The 18,074-nt window shown below is 50.3% G+C and overlaps 2 protein-coding genes across 4 annotated transcripts; one reads left to right on the forward strand and one right to left on the reverse strand.

The window, feature by feature from the left end:
• Positions 1 to 340: 340 nt before the first annotated feature.
• On the reverse strand, positions 341 to 4,016 carry ANKRD34A (ankyrin repeat domain 34A). 3 transcript variants are annotated; one of them, XM_059673454.1, is made up of 4 exons: positions 3,831 to 4,016; positions 3,313 to 3,517; positions 3,149 to 3,212; positions 341 to 2,769 (listed from the first exon to the last, which is right to left on the reverse strand). In XM_059673454.1, exon 4 carries the CDS (start codon positions 2,651 to 2,653, stop codon positions 1,184 to 1,186), a length of 1,470 nt encoding a protein of 489 aa, XP_059529437.1. In that variant the 5' UTR covers positions 2,654 to 2,769; positions 3,149 to 3,212; positions 3,313 to 3,517; positions 3,831 to 4,016; the 3' UTR covers positions 341 to 1,183. The 3 variants fall into 3 exon arrangements, with proteins under 3 accessions (XP_059529437.1, XP_059529435.1, XP_059529436.1); XM_059673452.1 differs by lacking the exon at positions 3,149 to 3,212 and having other exon boundaries at positions 3,831 to 4,015; XM_059673453.1 differs by lacking the exon at positions 3,149 to 3,212 and having other exon boundaries at positions 3,827 to 4,015.
• Positions 4,017 to 6,378: 2,362 nt separating this feature from the next.
• POLR3GL (RNA polymerase III subunit GL) lies at positions 6,379 to 17,662 on the forward strand. The gene is made up of 8 exons (XM_059675701.1): positions 6,379 to 6,490; positions 13,626 to 13,787; positions 14,120 to 14,249; positions 15,244 to 15,312; positions 15,690 to 15,746; positions 16,170 to 16,243; positions 16,558 to 16,668; positions 16,956 to 17,662. Exons 2-8 carry the CDS (start codon positions 13,668 to 13,670, stop codon positions 17,040 to 17,042), a joined length of 648 nt encoding a protein of 215 aa, XP_059531684.1. The 5' UTR covers positions 6,379 to 6,490; positions 13,626 to 13,667; the 3' UTR covers positions 17,043 to 17,662.
• Positions 17,663 to 18,074: the final 412 nt, after the last annotated feature.

Raw genomic sequence — 18,074 nt, forward strand, 5'->3', positions numbered from 1 at the left:
GAGAAACAGGAAGCTTGAAAAGAGGGAAATTAATCTCCTGGGATATGTCTGCTGATGGTGGAGGGAGGAACTCTTTGTAGGATTCTTAAGTGAAAAACTCTGAGGATGGACCGAGAGGACACAGGGAAATGAGAGCATGCCTACCTAATGCCTTCAACCCTGGAGGACACAGGACACTGGCCTTTTCTTCCACAACCACAGTTGGTCAGTTGGACTCCAGGGAGGAAGATGGGTGGAACGTCTAAGTATCCCTACGTCATTATAGCTGCAGTTAGCATCACCCTCCCTCCACATTCCTCATCCCCCACACCTCACACCCCTCGGTTGCAGAGACAAAACAGAGGCTTCTGAACACATTTATTTGATATGTCAAGTGGAGAGAGGAGTGACTTGGGGTTGCTCCCCACTTCTACCCGCCGAGGGTGTTCATAAGCTCAGACACAAGAGCAGTTGGAGCCCATGGCCCACCCCGGGGACATGAGGCGCCGTGTGGTATGGTATTGGCTGCGGGACCGGGTGGGAGTGAAAAGCAGGAAGTAGAGAGGTAAAGCTGAGAGCAGGAAGGGCAGCAGCAGAACCGAGGCCGGGACTGCTGCAGGAAACCCTCCAGGAGAAAAGATATCCCGAACAATGGTTAGGACGGGGAGCAGGGTGTGGGCAGGGAGCCAGGCCTGGAGAGAGAAGCCAGACCCGCAGAACGGGGTGACATGGTCACGAGGAGGGCAGAGTGTGCGAAGTCACGAGAGGGGTGTGTTTCAGGGCACACACGGAGAGCAAGGGGCTGCTTCTGTAGGAGGGCAAGGACTGCAGACTACCTACAAGGGGGCTCCCTACTGCCTCTCAACCAATGCAAGTGAATGTGGGCCCCACGTGGGGCCCTAGCACAAGGGGCCTGTGTGCCCTGCTTGTGGGTAATTCTCATAAGCCTGTGAAGTAACCAGGGCATGAATGCACGTGTCTGTAAGCCCAGTAAGGAGGGCGTACCCTTCCCTGCGAATAAGAGTAACTGTGCGTGTGGACACGCTTGTCCATGTGTGCGCGCACCGTGCCCAGGAGCACATGCAGAAGACCCCCCTGCCCGGTGTGTGTGTGTGTGTGTGTGTGTGTGTGTGAGTGTGTGTGTGAGCTGGCTCTCCCTCTGTCCGTCAAGGTCCTGATCCCACCCTGGCTCCGGTCCCTCCTCTCAGCGCCCCGGCTCCCCAGGCCCGCCTAGACCCTGGAAGCCCCCGAGCAGGCGGATCTGCTCGTTCTGCATCGAGTGGCGCCTCACCAACTTGCGCTTGGTCCTCGGAGAGCCTGGCGCCCCCGCCTGGGGAGGGGCGGGCAGCGAAGGCGCGCGACCTCCGGGTTGGGGGCGAATGTCGGGGATCGGGGGGTGGGGGCTGACATTGAGCGGGGGCAGGAAGCCCGGCCGCGTCTGCGAGATGTGGTCCAAGAGCAGCGTCCCCGAGCCCCTGCGCTCCAGCAGCCCCGGGCTCCGCCGGCGCCCGCTCAGCGGGGACACCGCCCCGGGCAGGCTTTCCTGGGACTGGCGCGGGGAGGGCGCCGAGCCCGCCAGGGGCAGAGTCAGCGGGGAGGCGCTGTAGCGGCGGCGCTCCAGCGACGGGCGGCCGCCCTCCGGCGAGTCGGGGAAGTCGAGCTCCACCGGCTCCATGCGGCTCAGTTTCTGCCGCAGCCCAGAAGGGGGACCGGCCTCCTGAGCTTCGGGCGCGGTGTTCCGGCGCGAGAGGGCGCCCCCGCCCGTCCCCTTCTCCACCCACGGGGGCGGGCCCTCGGGGCCCTCGGTGCTGTGACGTCGGGAGAGCCGGGGTCGGCCGCCCAGGGTCAGGCCGTTGAAGTCGGCGGTCAGGCGCTCCATCCCCAGCCTCCCCTCCGCGGGCGGGGCCGGCTGGGGAGCCACCAGGCCCCAGGGCTCGGAATTGAGCCTTTTGAGCGGCTTGGGAGGGTGGCGGGGTGGTTTGGGGAGCGGCTCGGAAGGCGAGGGGTCCTCGGGGGGCTTGGGCAGAGGGAATTCAAACACGTCCCGCTTCTCCTCTTCTTCCTGCGTGCGGGGGGACGGCAGCCCCCGCGCCCCCCCTGCAGTCTGCAGCAGGATTTCCGACGGCGACGTGCAGACCCCCGGGCTCGGAGGGGCGGGGGTGGGGTCCTCCACCCCCGGGGACGGCGGGGAGTTGAGATACTGCCGAGTCTTCTTGGTGCCCGAGGGCGAGGTGTCGGTGGTGATGATGATGACCTCCGTGCCCTTGGCCTTGCAGGCGTCCAGCAGCGTGGCCAGGGTCTCGCGGTCCCCGCGGTCCAGGGCGTGGACCAGCGCCGAGGCGCCCGTGTGGTCTCGGACCGAGGGGTCGGCGCCGTGGGCGAGGAGCAGCGAGGCCACGGCGGCGCCCCCGCCCCCGGCGCAGGCGTGCATGAGCGCCGTGCGCCCCAGGCGGTCCGCGATGTTGGGGTCCGCGCCGTGCTCCAGGAGGTAGCGGATCATGCGCGCCTTGTTCTGGGGGTCGTCGTAGCGGGCCCGACAAGCTGCCATCAGCGCAGTCTCCCCCTGGGCATCGCCCTCGTTCACGTAAGCGCCGCCCTCCAGCAGCAAGCGGGCCAGGCGCAGTTTCCCCTGCCCCACGGCCCGCAGAAGAGCGTGGCCCTCCGTGTGCAGCATCGCTGCGGCTGGGGCGAGAGCACGGATGGAGCCGGGGCCGGGGCCTGCCCGGGAAGGCTAGGGGTGTGGGGGTGATGGCTGGAAGAGGCCTGAGGGCTCAGTGGCGAAGCCAATCCCTGCAAGAAAGAGGTACATCTGACCGATGGATCCAGGCAGGGAAACTGAGGCACCGGCGGAAGGACCCGGCGGGGGGTGGAAGAGATCTCCACTGCACGGCACACAGCCCTTCCTCTAACCCATGCCTGGAGCCGCCACCTCCCCCCAGAGCATGCCTGAGAAGGTGGGAAGGGTGCACCCGCATTAAAGACCAGCGCGCGTGCAAATGCGTACGTGCACGCTCAGAGATACCCCCCCATCCGCACCCCCTGGCTCCTCAGACCTTTCCAGCACCCCCCTTTTCTCATCTGCACTTGGAATCCCCCTCTCTCAGATGCTGAATGCCACCCACCCACGCACATGCACCCATACATTCACACACACATTCCCGTTCCTAACCTCGTCGAGGTTGCCACCGCCCCATAAATTGAGTGGGGGGAGGGAAGCAGCTGGCATTGGGGACCTAAAACGGGTGGGGGAGAATGGGGGTTTCTTTTGCCCCTGCTCTGGTCCCCATCACTCCTTGCTCTTTCCCCTCCCAGGCTTTGCGCCCAAATAGATACCTGAATGTCTGCAGAATCTCCGCCCGGCCAGAACCGAGGCCGGGACCGCCAGGCAGCCGGGGTGGTGGGGCCGGGTTCCCGGGGGCCCACATGGCGTGGGGGGGCATCTGGATTCCCTTGGTGTCAGTATCTGCGCCCGGGCATCGGATGCTGGTCCCTCCTCCCGGTGCGCCCCGGGCACAGCGCCGGCTGGGGAGGAGAGAGGCTGGGGGGGGGGGGGGTGCGAAAGGCGGAGCTCTGCCTTGCTATTTATAGCCTCGTCTCCGCGGGTGGGGGCGTCGGGCACCAAACCGTTCCCCACCCATGCACACACACACCCCTAAACCTGGAGCTCCAATCCTGATTTTCCTGGCTTAGCCGACCGCCCTCCGGTCCCAACAAACCTAAAGGATTCTTAGAAGATTCCTCTGCCACCCAGACCGACACCAACTAAATTCGTTCTTGAGCTTCTGCAGATCTCCCTTCTCGCTCGCTCGGCGTGTTCCTGTGCGCTTGTGCGCCAGACCTGACCTACCTACCGCGGGGCACGGGGCGCCCTGTGCGGAGGGGTTGGGGGCGGCGGTGGGGATCCGCAGCCGGAGTCCATGCTGTGCGGAGAGCGGCAAGAGATGTGTCTGGCGTCTCACAGTTTAAATGTCAGGGCGAGCCGGAGTCAGACGCCGGGGAGCATCCCCACTCCTCCCTCCCCCTTCCCCCCCAAACGGAGCACACAGCGCTGATGAACTTGGACCGCAGCTCCTTGTACGGGCCTCTTAAATAAGTATGAGGAGGGCGGGGACCTTGGGTCATCTTTAGGAAAGGCCAGGGGCATTCCCGGATGCCTCCTTCCCATATTCTTGCGGGCGAGGGTGCGCGGAGACAAGAGCGAACCTTGTGCCACATCCTCTCTCCTGGCACCTCTTTACTCGTCTTGCTTAGGTTATTTTTTTCATCTTGCGTGGAAGTCTCGGGCCAAATCGCTCCTCAAGTCTCGCTCCCCTGTGGTCGCAATTGGTTTCTCTCACTGCCTCTGCCTCTCCTTGCCACCTGCCCCGTCTCCATGGTTACCATAGCTTCCATCTGCATATTTTAGGAATGAGTTTGTGGCCAGCTGGAAGGCTTCAGAGGAAATGGGGGGTGAGGAAAAATTTCCCAAGGATTTGGAAAACTCACCTGAGATAATTCAGAGGCCGGAGGCCACTGGACACAAGGTCCTAAAAATAAGGGGGTGTGGGGAGAGAAATACTGCAGGGAAGCCGCCCATTTTTACCAGCTACCACTCATTGGACACCAGCTATGTGCCAAGTACTTTACATACATATCTCCCGTCCTCACAACAACACTACAAAGTAGGAATTATCTTCACTTTATAAGAAACAGGGACTTAGGCCCTAACTGGTTTGGCTCAGCAGATCGGCCTGCGGACTGAAGGGTCCCCGGTTCGATTCCGGTCAGGGGTATGTACCTTGGTTGTGGGCACATCCCCAGTGGGAGGTGTGCAGGAGGCAGCTGATAGATGTTTCTCTCTCGTCGATGTTTCTACTCTCTGTCCCTCTCCTTCCTCTCTGTAAAAAATCAATAAAATATATTTTTTTAAAAAAAGAAACAGGGACTTAGTAAAGTTAAGCGAGTTCTCCAAAGCCTCACAGCTCCGTTTCTGTCTTATCCCAAAGACGGCGCACTTGCCACCACCCTGCAGCCTTCTGAGCCCAGAGGTGTTGCTCCCAGGCCATTGCTCTGACACCTCGGAGGTTCTTGACGCCTATATTTTATCACCCCTCTGAGCTCTTCCCTCAGTTTCTGGGCCGTGTGTGTGTGTGTGTGTGTGTGTGTGTGTGTGTGTGTGTGTAAGACTCCTCTTCCTGAAGCACCCATCTTATATAAAAACTGCTGTTTGAAATTTTAACCCTGCTCTTTTGGCTTCTGTAAATGCTTGCTGGCTTAAATAATGAGGGAAAAAGATGACTCCCTGTTCCAGAGAGGCCGTAAACCTTCCCCAGACGAAGTTATCCGTGCTGGCGCCAGGCCAGGCCTTTGGTTGGGGCCTCAAAGGCCCAGCACGTAGAACTGTGCAAAGGGGACTGGAAAAACCCCATATTTGGGAGACAAAGAGGGTAAAAAGCTATAAATACAGGAAATTTCCTTTGTGACTTGGCCCAGAATTCTAGAGACATTTTTTCCTCTGGGCCTGTGCATCATCATCATCATCATAATCATCATCATCATCATCAAATGTAACTCCATCTCTCTGAGCGTTGCTTGGTTCTTCTCTGGTCTTCTGTAACATTCCCACCATGTGCCCTTACCAAGGGCGAAGAGGAGCTGGAAGGCGATGGAAAGTGCAGGAAACACTGGCTCCTGCCGCGTCCCCTCACTCTAGTTCTCCGATTCCTAACCTTCCTTCCCCCCAAACTTCTCCCCATCTTCTTTCAGACATGGCAGCAACCCACGGAAAGAAACATTTTTTTCTTATTTATTTATCTTATTTTAACCATCTTTAATTAATTTTTAATTGAATATATTGCAATAGCATTGAATAATACATTTATACAAAGTTTCTGGGGTGCAATTCTATAATACATCATCTGTATATTGTATCATATGTTCACCACCCCAAGTCAAGTTTCCTTCCATCACCATTTCTTCCCTTTACCCTCTCCTACCTTTCCCTATGCCCCTCCACGTCTGGTAATTACCAAACTGTGGAAAGAAACATTTTTTATACGAGCAGTATTCACTGGTGGTGCTGGGGGGAAGCAGTGTAGGGTGGAAGGGAAGGCTGGAGTCATGGAGCAGAGACTCATCTCTAACGAGCCGCCCCCATAGGGGCTCATTTCTCTGTGGGGGGCCCCGCAGAGCCCGCTGGTGAGACCTGGGCGTCAGGCCCCCCCCCGTGAACTCTCGCTGGGCTGGCCCGCGGCTCCTCCATCTGAGACGAGATGGGAAATAATGGAGCCTGGCTCTTTCTGCAGCCCCGTCTCCCTCCGCTAGTGGCTCCCACGCCCGGTTCCGCCTGGCTCCTCCCTCCGCACCCTCGGCTGCCAGGGGGCGGACCTCCCCGCCGCTCCTCCTAGATTGGCGGGGAGGACTCACCAATGGGGAGCCCCCGGAGGCGGGCCCAGAGCGCCCCAGCTCGAGGAAGAGGAGCGGATTCCAGGTTGGCGGCGGCCTCGGCTTCGCGCTGGGGGAGGGGCGGCAGGTAAGGCTCCCACCTGGAGGCTCGGACCTGGTTCCGTCCCACAGTTCCCGAACTCCTTCGCCTGGGCCAGCTGCGAGACAGACAGACAGACAGCAAACCAGCTTTCCGATCAGCCCCCGCGGGCTTCCTCCCCTCTCTCTCCTGGGTTCCCATCGCGGTATTGATCCACACCGTAGCGTTCTTGTGCGCATAGGCAACCGATATTAAAGCAGAACGTGGGAAAGACGCTCTCGTGCTTCTGACTCTGCAATGGCATCAGCTTTCCTCGAACCTGTTAACAGTACCTCCCCAGGGGCCTGACGGACTTCTGTTATCCATCAAGACTCAGATGAAAGGTTACCCATGTCCTACCTGTAGCTTTCTGGCACCACCTTTCCCACCCCAGAATTAATTGTTTCCCAGTCTGGTGCTCGCATTTTATGTATACCTCTATTAGAGTACTTAGTGCACCCCCTCTCTTTAATGTTTCTAGTCTTCTCAGAATATAAAGTTTTGTAGGGCAGGTTCTAATACTTCCTACACATTGCCCAGTGAAGGTTGATTGAATGGAATTGATTGGGGAATCAGAATTTAAACTTCTAATGTGGTTAGGGAACAATTCATAAAAGACAAAATACAGTATATAATTAAGGGCTCTTAAAAGTAGTGGTTCATTTTATAGTTGCTCCCACAGTTCAGAGAAGGGAGAAAGCTAGGAAGACTGGGATAGTGGGGGGGAGGGGGAGATTTTATGAATCACAATGTCTCAAGTTTGAAAGAAAGCTTAGATATCTTGGGTTCACTCATTCATTCATTCAACAAATATTTATTGAGCATAAATCAATATGCCAGACAGTGCTAGACAAGAGGGATCATAATAAATCCTCTACTCTAGACATGCATTCTTCCTCGGGTAAACCATATTTAGTAAATTGTTATCCAGCTTCTATTTAATCGTCTTTAGTAAAATGACCCTATCTCACTTTTCCAGTCATTCCATTTTTGGATATTTGTTCTTCAGTTGATATCCAACAAATATTCTAAACAAATATATAGCTGGACACACTGCATCCCACACTTCCATTGTGAAAGGCGAGAGCAGTCCTAGTGGTAGCATTCTTAAAAATAAAGAACACTTTACCTTTTGTTTTCTGATTACAGAAGTAATATACATTTATTCTAGAAAATTTGGAAACACATAAAGGTATAAAGAAAAATACCTATTATATCATGACCATGATGTAGTGATAACCATTATTATATTTTAATATGTATCCTTTCTATTTCTTTTCTGCATGTATACATATATATGTGTGTGTATATTGCATAAATAGGGTCATATAATAAATGAATTTTTATTATGTTCCCCCTTAGTTTACATTATATTGTGAATTTTTTTTCTTTTAAATATTATTTAAAGTCATTTTTATGGCCCAGCTGGTGGGTGCAGTGGTTGAGTGTCGACCTATGAACCAGGAGGGCAGGATTTGATTTCTGGTCAGGGCATATGTCCAGGTTGTGGGCTCTATCCCCAGTGTGGGGTGTGCAGGAGGCAGCTGATCAATGATTCTCTCACATCATTGATGTTTCTCTCTCTCTCTCTCTCTTTCTCTCTCTCTTTCTCCCTCTTTCTTCCTCTCTGAGATCAATAAAAATAATATTTTTTAAAAGTCATTTTTATGGCTAAGTAATAGTCTAAAATGAATATTTTGAATTTTTTTGATCATTTTTTTGTTGGACCATTTAAGTTATTTCAGGATTTTTGTTACTATGAATAGCTCTTTGATGAACATCCTTGAATTTATATCTCTGACTACATATCTGATTATTTCTTTAGGTTAAAATTTTTAATAGGATTAGTGGATTAGGGATATGAACGTTAGAAAAGGCTGTTGAACCCTGGCCTTTATGGCAAGTTGGAGGGTTCTCCCCTACACCAGAGGTGGCTGGTTTGATTCCTGGTCAGGGCACTTACTCAGGTTCCAGGGTCCATCCGATCATAAGTGTTTCTCTCTCTCTCTCTAAAAGTATAAAATAAAAAAGGCTGTTGATTCAAGTGGTCAAATTGTTCCCTCAAACGATTGTGTTCTAGTGAATTATGAGAATGTCCATCTCAACAAAATTCATGACAGCCTGATTATTATTTAAATCTTTGTCAGTTTAACAGGTAAAGAGTCAGACTTTTGTCAATGGTCCATATCTTTTTAAAAAATATATATATTTTATTGATTTTTTACAGAGAGGAATAGAGATTTAGAAACATCTATGAGAGAGAAACATCGATCAGCTGCCTCTTGCACATCCAGAGGCTGACGCTCTATCCACTGAGCCAAACTGGTTAGGGCAATTGTCTATGTCTTTTGCATGTTTATTCTTTTGGGGTGATTTTTCACTACAAATATAGGAAAGTCTAAACCTTAGAGTGCTCTGGCCTCAGTCCCTGGATCTCTTAGAACAGCGCCTGGCACGTAGTAAGCACGCAGTAAATATTTGTTAAATGAATGAAGATTTTGTTTTTATTATTCCCCTTTTAAGGATGAAGGAAACAGTTTTTGAGATATTTTTAAAGTAGCTGAAAGTTATATAGCTAAGAAATGACAGAACTGGGGTTCAAATCCATGTTCTTAACCACTACATGCATGTAATTTCCTTAAATTCCATGTAACTGTTTTTCTCTATGTTTTGTTGCAGTCTGTTTTCAGTAACTTGCACCATAACACACTGTTATACATAATGGGGATGAGCATAATGTGTATGGGATGTTGTTGTTTTACGGGAGGGAGAATGCAGGGGTGAACACTGGGGACAGCTGATATTAAAGAAGAGTAGTTTGGAACCAGATTATAAGAGACTTTACTGTCAAGAATTGAGACACAATCACAATCTTAAGTATAAGAGACTCGTTGTAATTACTGAGCTGAGTGGGGTAGAGATGAATGGTTTAGTTTATTGCCTGAATTAGATAAAATTTTGTCTTATTTTACCCCACTTTGTTGGGGGCCACTTGATACGTATGTGGAAATGGAATTAGATTTGTCTAACCTCAAACGCATGGCCTTTTCCTGACTCCTGGCTGCTTTGCAGTCAAAATAGCTACCCCCTGCACTCCCCCTCCCCCAGCCTTAGCCAGTTTGGCTCAGTGGATAGAGCGTCGGCCAGTGGACTGAAGGGTTCTGAGTTCGATTCCGGTCAAGGGCACATGCCCAGGTTGTAGGCTCAATCCCTAGTAGGGGGCATGCAGGAAGCAGCTGATCAATGATTCTCTCTCATCATTGATGTTTCCATCTCTCCCTTCCTCTCCCTTCCTCTCTGAAGTCAATAAAAATATATTAAAAACAAACAAACAAACAAACAAACAAAAACCCAGCTCCCCTCTCCATTGTCTGTCAAGTGGAAAGAGACCGGAGCCAGCAGTGGGAGTGTTCTTTCTCTGAAAGGGCCCGAAGACATGGTGATGGGTTCTTACTCCAGGGTCCACCAGTCCTCCTCTCTTCCCTCATACGCTCTGTCAATCAGATCACCATGCAATCTGTTAACTAACAGCCAGCTTTTGCTTCACGTTTTTTCGTGGTAGTTGGACTTGAAACTTTCCAAGTTTTTCAGACACATATTCTTTTACCCTCTCCTTCCTGCTACATGTTACTAGTCTCATCTACTATTGTTAGTATATATTTTTAAATTTAAATCAACATTTTTTTCTCATTACAAAAACAGTATGGAAGAAAACCTTAAATTACAAATAACCGCCACCCCCAAAACACACCTTAAATTAATGTATATCCTTTAAGAACATTTTTATTCATAAATGTATGTGCATGTTTGCAACATAGATTACTTTATAACTATTTAAAAATATTTTTAAATAACTAATCTTTTGTAAAATGCCCTTTAGTTAGCTATATTTTTTTTGTCTACAACAGTGGTTGGCAAACTCATTAGTCAACAGAGCCAAATATCAATAGTACGATGACTGAAATTTCTTTTGAGAGCCAAATTTTTTAAACTTAAACTATATAGGTAGGTACATTGTTATTAACTTAATTAGCGTACTCGTAAGGCTTAGGAAGAGCCACACTCAAGGGGCCAAAGAGCCGCGTGTGGCTCGCGAACCGCAGTTTGCCAACCACAGGTCTAGAGTGTTTGTTGAATATTAATTGAAGCACAAATATCCAAAAATGAAAGGACATACAAAGTGAGATAGGGCGTTCTCTCATTAAAGATGTTAAATAGAAGATGAATAACAATGTACTAAATATGGTTTATCAGAGGAAGGATGCAAGTCTAGAGGATTCACTATGATCCCCATTATCTAGCATTATATCTGGCATGTAGTAGATGCTCAATAAATATTTGTTACATGAATGAATGCATGACTTCTAAGTGCTCTCCCAAACTTGAGACTTTGTTATTTATAAATCCTCCCCTCACCATCCCAGACCTCCTAGTTTTCTCCCTTCTCTGGACTGTGGGAACAATGACACTATGAATCACTAATTTAAGAGATCTTAATTACGTACTGTATTATTTCTTATTGTTCTCTAACAAGGTGTTACTCTGTACCCTTAATATGACGTGATGCAATGGTACTTTACCTCTGGGGTTCTCCTCCCCAAGCCCCGAGCCCCAGGCTAATCAGGAGAAAAACATGAGGCAAATTCTAGCAGAGGAGCATCCTATCATATACCTGACCGGTTCTCTTCAGACCGGCCAAGGTCATGAAAGCAAGGAAGGTCTGAGAAACTGGATTTAAAGTGCTACTCAAGGTTTTTTAAAATAGATTTTATTTTTTGAAACAATTTTAGATTTACAGAAAAACTGGAGAGATAGTACGGAAAGTTTCTCTATGCCCTGGAACACTTTCCCGTATTATTAGCACCATATATTAGTATGGTACATAAGTTACAGTTATGAAACCATATTGATACATTGTAATTATTTAAAGTCACACTTGTGTCACACTTCCTTAGTTTTACCTGCTGCTCTTTTTCTGTTCTGGGATTCCATCCAGTATACAACATTACATTTAGTTGTCATGGTCCTATTGTGTGTGTGTGTGTGTGTGTGTGTGTGTGTGTATACATGTACATGTATTTATACACATGGAAATGAAATTAAAAGGATACATGTTAAAATATTAATAATGGTTCTTACTAGATGGCGGTCATCATGAAATAATAAGTATTTTTTTTCTTTATACCTTTATGTGTTTCCAAGTTTTCTAGAATAAATGTATATTCTATGATCAGAAGACAAAAGGGATGGTGTTCTTTATTTTTAAGAATACTACCTACCACTAGGACTGCTCTCCCCTTTTTCTATGGTAGGGTGGACCTCACTTGTTTTGGGTGACTGGCAGTGTTAGAAAGTACCGGTCAGGCCCATAGGATGCTCTTCTGCTGGAATTTGTTTGATGTTTTTCTCCTGAGTAGACTGGGGTTGTGGATTTGGGGGGGGGGGGGAGCGTGTTACAGAGGTAAAGTGGTAAAGTGCCATTTCATCACTTCAATATTAAGGGTACAAATTCACGACCTGATTTAAGATTGTTGCTATTGACCTTGGTCACCTGGCAGAAGTAGTTAGTGTTCGTGCAGTTTCTCCATTATAAAGTTACTACCCTACCCTTTCAAAAACTATACATTTTGGACAAAATTCCCCATACACAGCCAACACTTAAGGAGAGGGGAGTTCTACCCTCTGTCTTTAGGGGAGTCCACACAATGGATTTGGAATTCTGCATGAGAGATGTTTTTTTCTCCCCCATGAATTGATTTATTCAGTCATTTATTTATACTAGTGTGAACTCCTGGATATTTAGTTTATGCTTCGGGGTAATAATCCAATACTGCTCTATGTTACTGTTCAAATTGTTCCGGCTTTGGCCATTGGGAGCTCTTTCACTTGACTCGTATGCTCCCTTGACGTAGCCCCATCAATGTGTGGTGGTTTTTTGTTTGTTTGTTGTTGTTGTCTTAGCACTTACTGGCCCTAGAAGGTACTTCAGGCTCATGGTGTATATTTCCTGCTCCCATCCTAGAATTAGCCATTTCTTCAAGAAGCCTTGGTTCCGTTTATTAGAAAATAGTATTAGAAACCAAGATCTGGGTGCTAGGTATGTTCCTTGCTACTGGGGTATCATTTTTTTCAAGTTTCATTTTTAAAAATATATGTATTTTTATTGATTTCAGAGAGGAAGAGAGAGGGAGAGCGAGATAGAAACATCAGCGATGAGAGAGAATCATTCATCGGCTGCCTCCTGCACGCCCCACAATGGGGATCCAGCCCACAACCCGGGCATGTGTCCGTGCTCAGCCACTGAACCACGCCGGGCCGGGCAAGTTTCATTTTCACTTGGTGACTTTATCCCCCATGCTAGCTGCATCTGAGTCCCCGCAAGTCTGATGAGGACAAGAGGCAGAGTTCAGTTCAGTAGCAAGAGGAGCTTTCGATTCATCAGCGTCAATCCCCGTGGGATGGGCTGCCATGGGGGAGAATGGACACCCTCTCTTTAGGAAAATACCACCAGACCCAGAATGACTCACAGCTTACCGAGTGGAGTACTGCACGCGGGTCCTTCCAATTCTAAGTTCTGTGCTCCCAAGTGGTGTCTTAAAAGATCAATTTGATTGTAACTGTTCTCCTCTCTGCCCCCCCCACACCCCCCACACGCCCCACACGCCCGCCACTGACAGAGACTGATGACTTATCCCTGTGCCCCCACAGTGCCTGTCGTACTACTTTTTTCATGGCATATCCTGAATAAATGTGTTTTTGAAATGCACTGCATTGGATTGAAGTGGGGCTTGGTTGGGTTTGGAAAGCCAGGGAGAGAAAGAATGAAAAGGTCAGAGGTGGCTCTGCAGATGGTGATAAACATCAGATTATTTTAGGGATGCAAGGGAGTTTTATCCAAGGCTCTAATCACTTTCCCCTTTGGGCTACAGTTACACTATATTGCAGTTATCTGTCCGGTTGAGACCACGTCTCATCCGTGTTTATATTTCCAGAAATATTCTGCCTGGCCTGTGCCTTCTCAATCGAAACCTGTTGAATTACACTGGCTTTTCAGGTTCCCAGGGAAAAAGATTGCGTGTCGTATACCTCCCTGGTTTCCTACCCCTTCTCCTGCGCTGTTTCTCTCTGTTTTTATCTTCATCAGGTGTTTCTCATCGGACCTCTGAATACCCAGGCCGCTTCCACCATGGCCAGCCGGGGCCGGGGTCGGGGCCGCGGCCAGTTGACCTTCAACATGGAGGCCGTGGGCATTGGGAAGGGGGATGCTCTGCCCCCACCCACCCTGCAGCCTTCACCACTCTTCCCCGTGAGTGTCTGCCCTCCCGGCCCAGGCCTCCCCGGTGCCCCTGGCTGCCTGTATGTGAGCCTGGAGTCTCCTGGGCCGTCATGAAACCATCCTTACCTTGCTCCTCCCTGTCCCTGTGCACCCAGCTCCCATGGATGTTCTCCAGGCCGGGAAGTGTCTACCTGACTTCTCAGAGCCCTGGCTCCCCAACTTTCACCATGCTGTGCTGCTCCCCTTTTCTCGTCTGGCCCTTTGCTCAGCAGGAGCATGGGATTGAGCTGGGGGGAGACACCCTCCTGGATTTGTGCTCCAGCATTTTCTCCCCGGACTGACCACTGGCCCTGTCTCCTTAGCCCCTGGAGTTCCGCCCTGTGCCTCTGCCCTCAGGAGAGGAAGGGGAGTATGTCCTGGCGCTGAAGCAGGAGCTGCGGGGGGCCATGAGGCAGCTCCCCTACTTCATCCGGCCAGCGGTCCCCAAGAGAGGTCAGTCGGATGCTAGTATCCAGTCCCGAGTGCCTCCTGGGGCAGTGCCTCCTGGGGGCCAGCGATGCCAGGACGCTCACCATCTCAGTGGGGAGATCATAATAATCACCCCTGAATTCAAAAAACATGACAGTGTCCACGATTGGTTTTGTGTTTTGCAATAGTCTTGGGACAGCAGGCAGTGAAGTATTGCACCTGTATAAAGGGGGGATGTATTATAATTTTTAACCATCTGGATATTACAGGCACCAACCAATCAGAAGGGGGGGCTGGTGTTAGGCCTAGGAGGTACCCTGCTAACTAAAGGGTTAGCTTTCTGGTTAGTGGATCGTGGAGAAGTCGGGGAGACCAAGAGGGACTGGAGGAGGGGGTGCACGTGGGAGGCCTGGGATAGTGGGTATTTATTAACTGCTGTGGAAATACAGTGTGTTCCCTAGAAGTGGAGGCTTGGGGAGCGGAAAGGCTCATGGAGGTTAGTCCCATGAACAAGGAGCCAAGGGAATATGGGAGCCCTGGTTCCTTGTCTCCAGTATCCTTTTAAAAAAATATATATTTTATTGATTTTTTTACAGAGAGGAAGGGAGAGGGATAGAGAGTTAGAAACATCGATCAGCTGCCTCCTGCACATCTCCCACTGGGGATGTGCCCACAACCAAGGTACATGCCCTTGACTGGAATCGAACCTGGGACCCTTGAGTCCGCAGGCCGACGCTCTATCCACTGAGCCAAACCGGCTAGGGCCCCAGTGTGCTTTTTACTGTATCACTACCTCTTGATAGACTCATGCCTTTGGGTTAAGGGAGATAACAAAAGAAATCATACTTTAAGGTGGAAAGGGACAGGTTACAGACTCATGAAGCTGACCCCTGGGCTCTGGGTGTGGGCTGAGGGAACAGACAATTCCTAAGTACTGAGAGGGCTGGGCCCTGAGGAACAACCCTGGTCGAGGCCTCGGGGAGGATAAAGCTTTGACCCTTGGCCTCTGACCCCTCAGATGTGGAGCGTTACTCAGACAAATATCAGATGTCGGGGCCGATTGACAGTGCCATCGACTGGAACCCTGGTAGGTGATGGGTCCTTTCACTGACTGCCCTTCTTGCAAATGTCTCCACACTGGCCGCCACCCCATCCACCCTCTTCTGTCCCCCCGCCACCCCCTCAGCATTTACAAACTGGACCCTCACCCTATTCACCCTCTTCTGTCCCCCCGCCACCCCCTCAGCATTTACAAACTGGACCCTTACGTATACTAGTAAACACTCTCAGGTTCCACCTAAAAACCTGTTAACTAGCCCTCACTCCCCTGGAGGCATCTTTGACCCAACCCCTTCCTTCCTCACCTTCATCCCAACCCGTATCTCTAGAACCAGTCATCCTTCACAGAAGTCCCCCTCACCCCAGGCAGGGTCGGACTGACTTCTACTTTCCCACTATTCCCAGATTGGCGACGTCTACCCCGGGAGCTAAGGATCCGAGTGCGGAAGCTACAGAAGGAGCGTGAGTGTGTCTGGAAAAAGAGGGAAAAGAGCTCTCCTGCTGCCCTCCTACTCCTACTCCTACTCCAAGCACCCAGCGTTGTTGCTGGACACCTTGGTGACCACACGAGGGCAGTAGAGTAACATGGTCTTTGCAGGAAGGTGGTAGAAATGTAGGAAGTTTGCTCTCTGATGATTCACTTTTAAAAATATACATATATTTTTTTTATTGATTTCATAGAGGAAGAGAATGATAGAAGCATCAATGATGAGAGAGATTCATCACTCATCTGCCTCCTGCATGCCCCCTACTAGGGATTGAGCCCACATCCCGGGCATGTGCCCTAACCAAAATTGAACTGTGACCTCCTGGTTTATAGGTTGCCATTCAACCACTGAGCCACACCCGCCAGGCTAATGGTTCAATTTTTGATCTTCTCACCAGGGACCACCATTCTACTTCCCAAGAGACCCCCCAAGACCACAGAAGATAAAGAGGAAACAATACAGAAACTAGAGGTAGGAGGAAATGTGCATGGAGACGGCCTGAGCCCCAGGTCCATGCCCTCCTTTTCTGCCCATGTGTGCCTCACTTTTTCCCTTCTGTGCGCTGAGTCTGAGTTTGTCTTCCTATTCATCTTCACATAAGACCCTGGAGAAGGCCCTAGCCGGTGTGGCTCAGTTGGTTGGGCGTTGACCTGTGCACTGAAAAGTTGCTAGTTCTAGTCCCGGTCAGAGCACATGCCCCACTTGTGGGCTCAATCCCTGGTGGGAGGCAGCTGATGAATGATGTTTCTCTCTCTAAAAATCAATACAAAATCTTAAAAAAAAAGACTCTGGAGAAGAAGGAGGAAGAAGTAACTTCAGAGGAAGACGAGGAGAAAGAAGAAGAAGAGAAGGAAGAGGAAGAAGAGGAGGAGTACGACGAAGAAGAACATGAAGAGGTGAGGAGACCGCTTCCCGCCCGCAGTTCCTCTCTTGCCCTGTTGCTCTCTTGCTCTCTTTAGCTCTGGGGATCTCAGCTCTGCTCACCAGGGATGTTCTCTTCAGAGGGTGGCAGAGCCAGAGGAGATAGTACCCTCCATGGCATCTGCCCGCAGGCTCCTCTACAAGCGGGCCACAGCTGGACGGGGTTTCCCGGCCTGGAGGGTGTGGTTGGGAGGGAAGGGACCGGGTACACAAGGAGGAAGGTGGACGCCAAAAGCACGCCTGACTTTACTTTGTATTACAGGAAACGGATTACATCATGTCATATTTCGACAATGGAGAGGACTTTGGGGTTGACAGTGATGACAATATGGATGAAGCTATCTACTGAATAAGGACCCTAAACAGCACCCTGGACCTTCGCACCTTTCTGTGTAGGATACAGAGAGGCACTGTGCCTATTACTTGGTTTTGTGGACAAGGAGATCTTTCGCTCAGTGTCCAGATAACCCAGCGGTTCTCAGCCTGTGGGTCGCGACCCCTTTGGGGATCGAAAGACCCTTTCACAGGGGTCGCCTAAGACCGTCCTGCATATCAGATATTTACATGATGATTCGTCACAGTAGCAACATTACAGTTATGAAGTAGCAACGAAAATAATTTGATGGTTGGGTCACAACATGAGGAAGTGTATTTAAAGGGCCAGAAGGTTGAGAACCACTGAGATAACCTGTTTGGTCTATGGAGACGGAAATGGAGAATGGCGACAGACAGCCCTCTTTCCTACCCTTCCCCTGCCTCTGCCCTTGTGTCACTTCTGAGGTCTTGGCAAAAGGGCAGGGGGCCCATGTCTGTTTGTATGAAAGGGAGAAAGGAGGGTCGAAAGAAGAACTGGAACTGTTAGACCTGAGACAGCTGTACACATGCCCTCACCCACTTTTTTGGTGGAGATGATTGGGGGTGGGAGCAGTTAGGAGGAGTAAGGCCAGTTTTATATTTTTAAATAAAAACTTTTTTTTAATCTGTCTTTTTGTTCAGGGTGAGGCCTGGTGGGAGAGGGCTGGAGGAATGGCGGGGATGCCTCGCTGAGCCATTCTCTCCTTCCCTGTCAGAGACCAGTGGGACACCTGGGGGTTACAGCCTTCCTGTTCTTTTCCCTTCCCGCCCACCCCAGCCGTGGGACACGTGCTCCCAGTCTAGCCTTGCCAGGAACATTCAAGAAGCTCATCTGAGGGGCTGTGCAGAGCAGTGGAGAAGAACAGCGCTGGCCCCGAAGATCAGCTGATGCCTGAGCCTCCGGCCACAGGACAGGATTGTGCCTGTCCTCATGTGCTCACAGGGCGCAGGCCCTCTCTTTCCCACACTTGGCCTTGAGCTTGTCCTTGTTTACAGAGAATGATTGCAGCTATTTTTGTGGGGAGAG

The sequence above is a fragment of the Myotis daubentonii genome, chromosome 18, assembly GCF_963259705.1.
Source record: "Myotis daubentonii chromosome 18, mMyoDau2.1, whole genome shotgun sequence".
Taxonomy (NCBI): Eukaryota; Metazoa; Chordata; class Mammalia; order Chiroptera; family Vespertilionidae; genus Myotis; species Myotis daubentonii.

What these genes read in the sequence shown, in the direction of transcription:
- ANKRD34A (XM_059673454.1), bottom strand. Translation starts at nt 2,653, where the DNA reads ATGCTGCACACGGAGGGCCACGCTCTTCTGCGGGCCGTGGGGCAGGGG.
- POLR3GL (XM_059675701.1), top strand. Translation starts at nt 13,668, where the DNA reads ATGGCCAGCCGGGGCCGGGGTCGGGGCCGCGGCCAGTTGACCTTCAAC. An exon ending in TGCCATCGACTGGAACCCTG is followed by an intron (nt 15,313 to 15,689) that starts GTAGGTGATGGG and finishes CACTATTCCCAG; the next exon opens with ATTGGCGACGTCTACCCCGG. An exon ending in AAACAATACAGAAACTAGAG is followed by an intron (nt 16,244 to 16,557) that starts GTAGGAGGAAAT and finishes TTAAAAAAAAAG; the next exon opens with ACTCTGGAGAAGAAGGAGGA.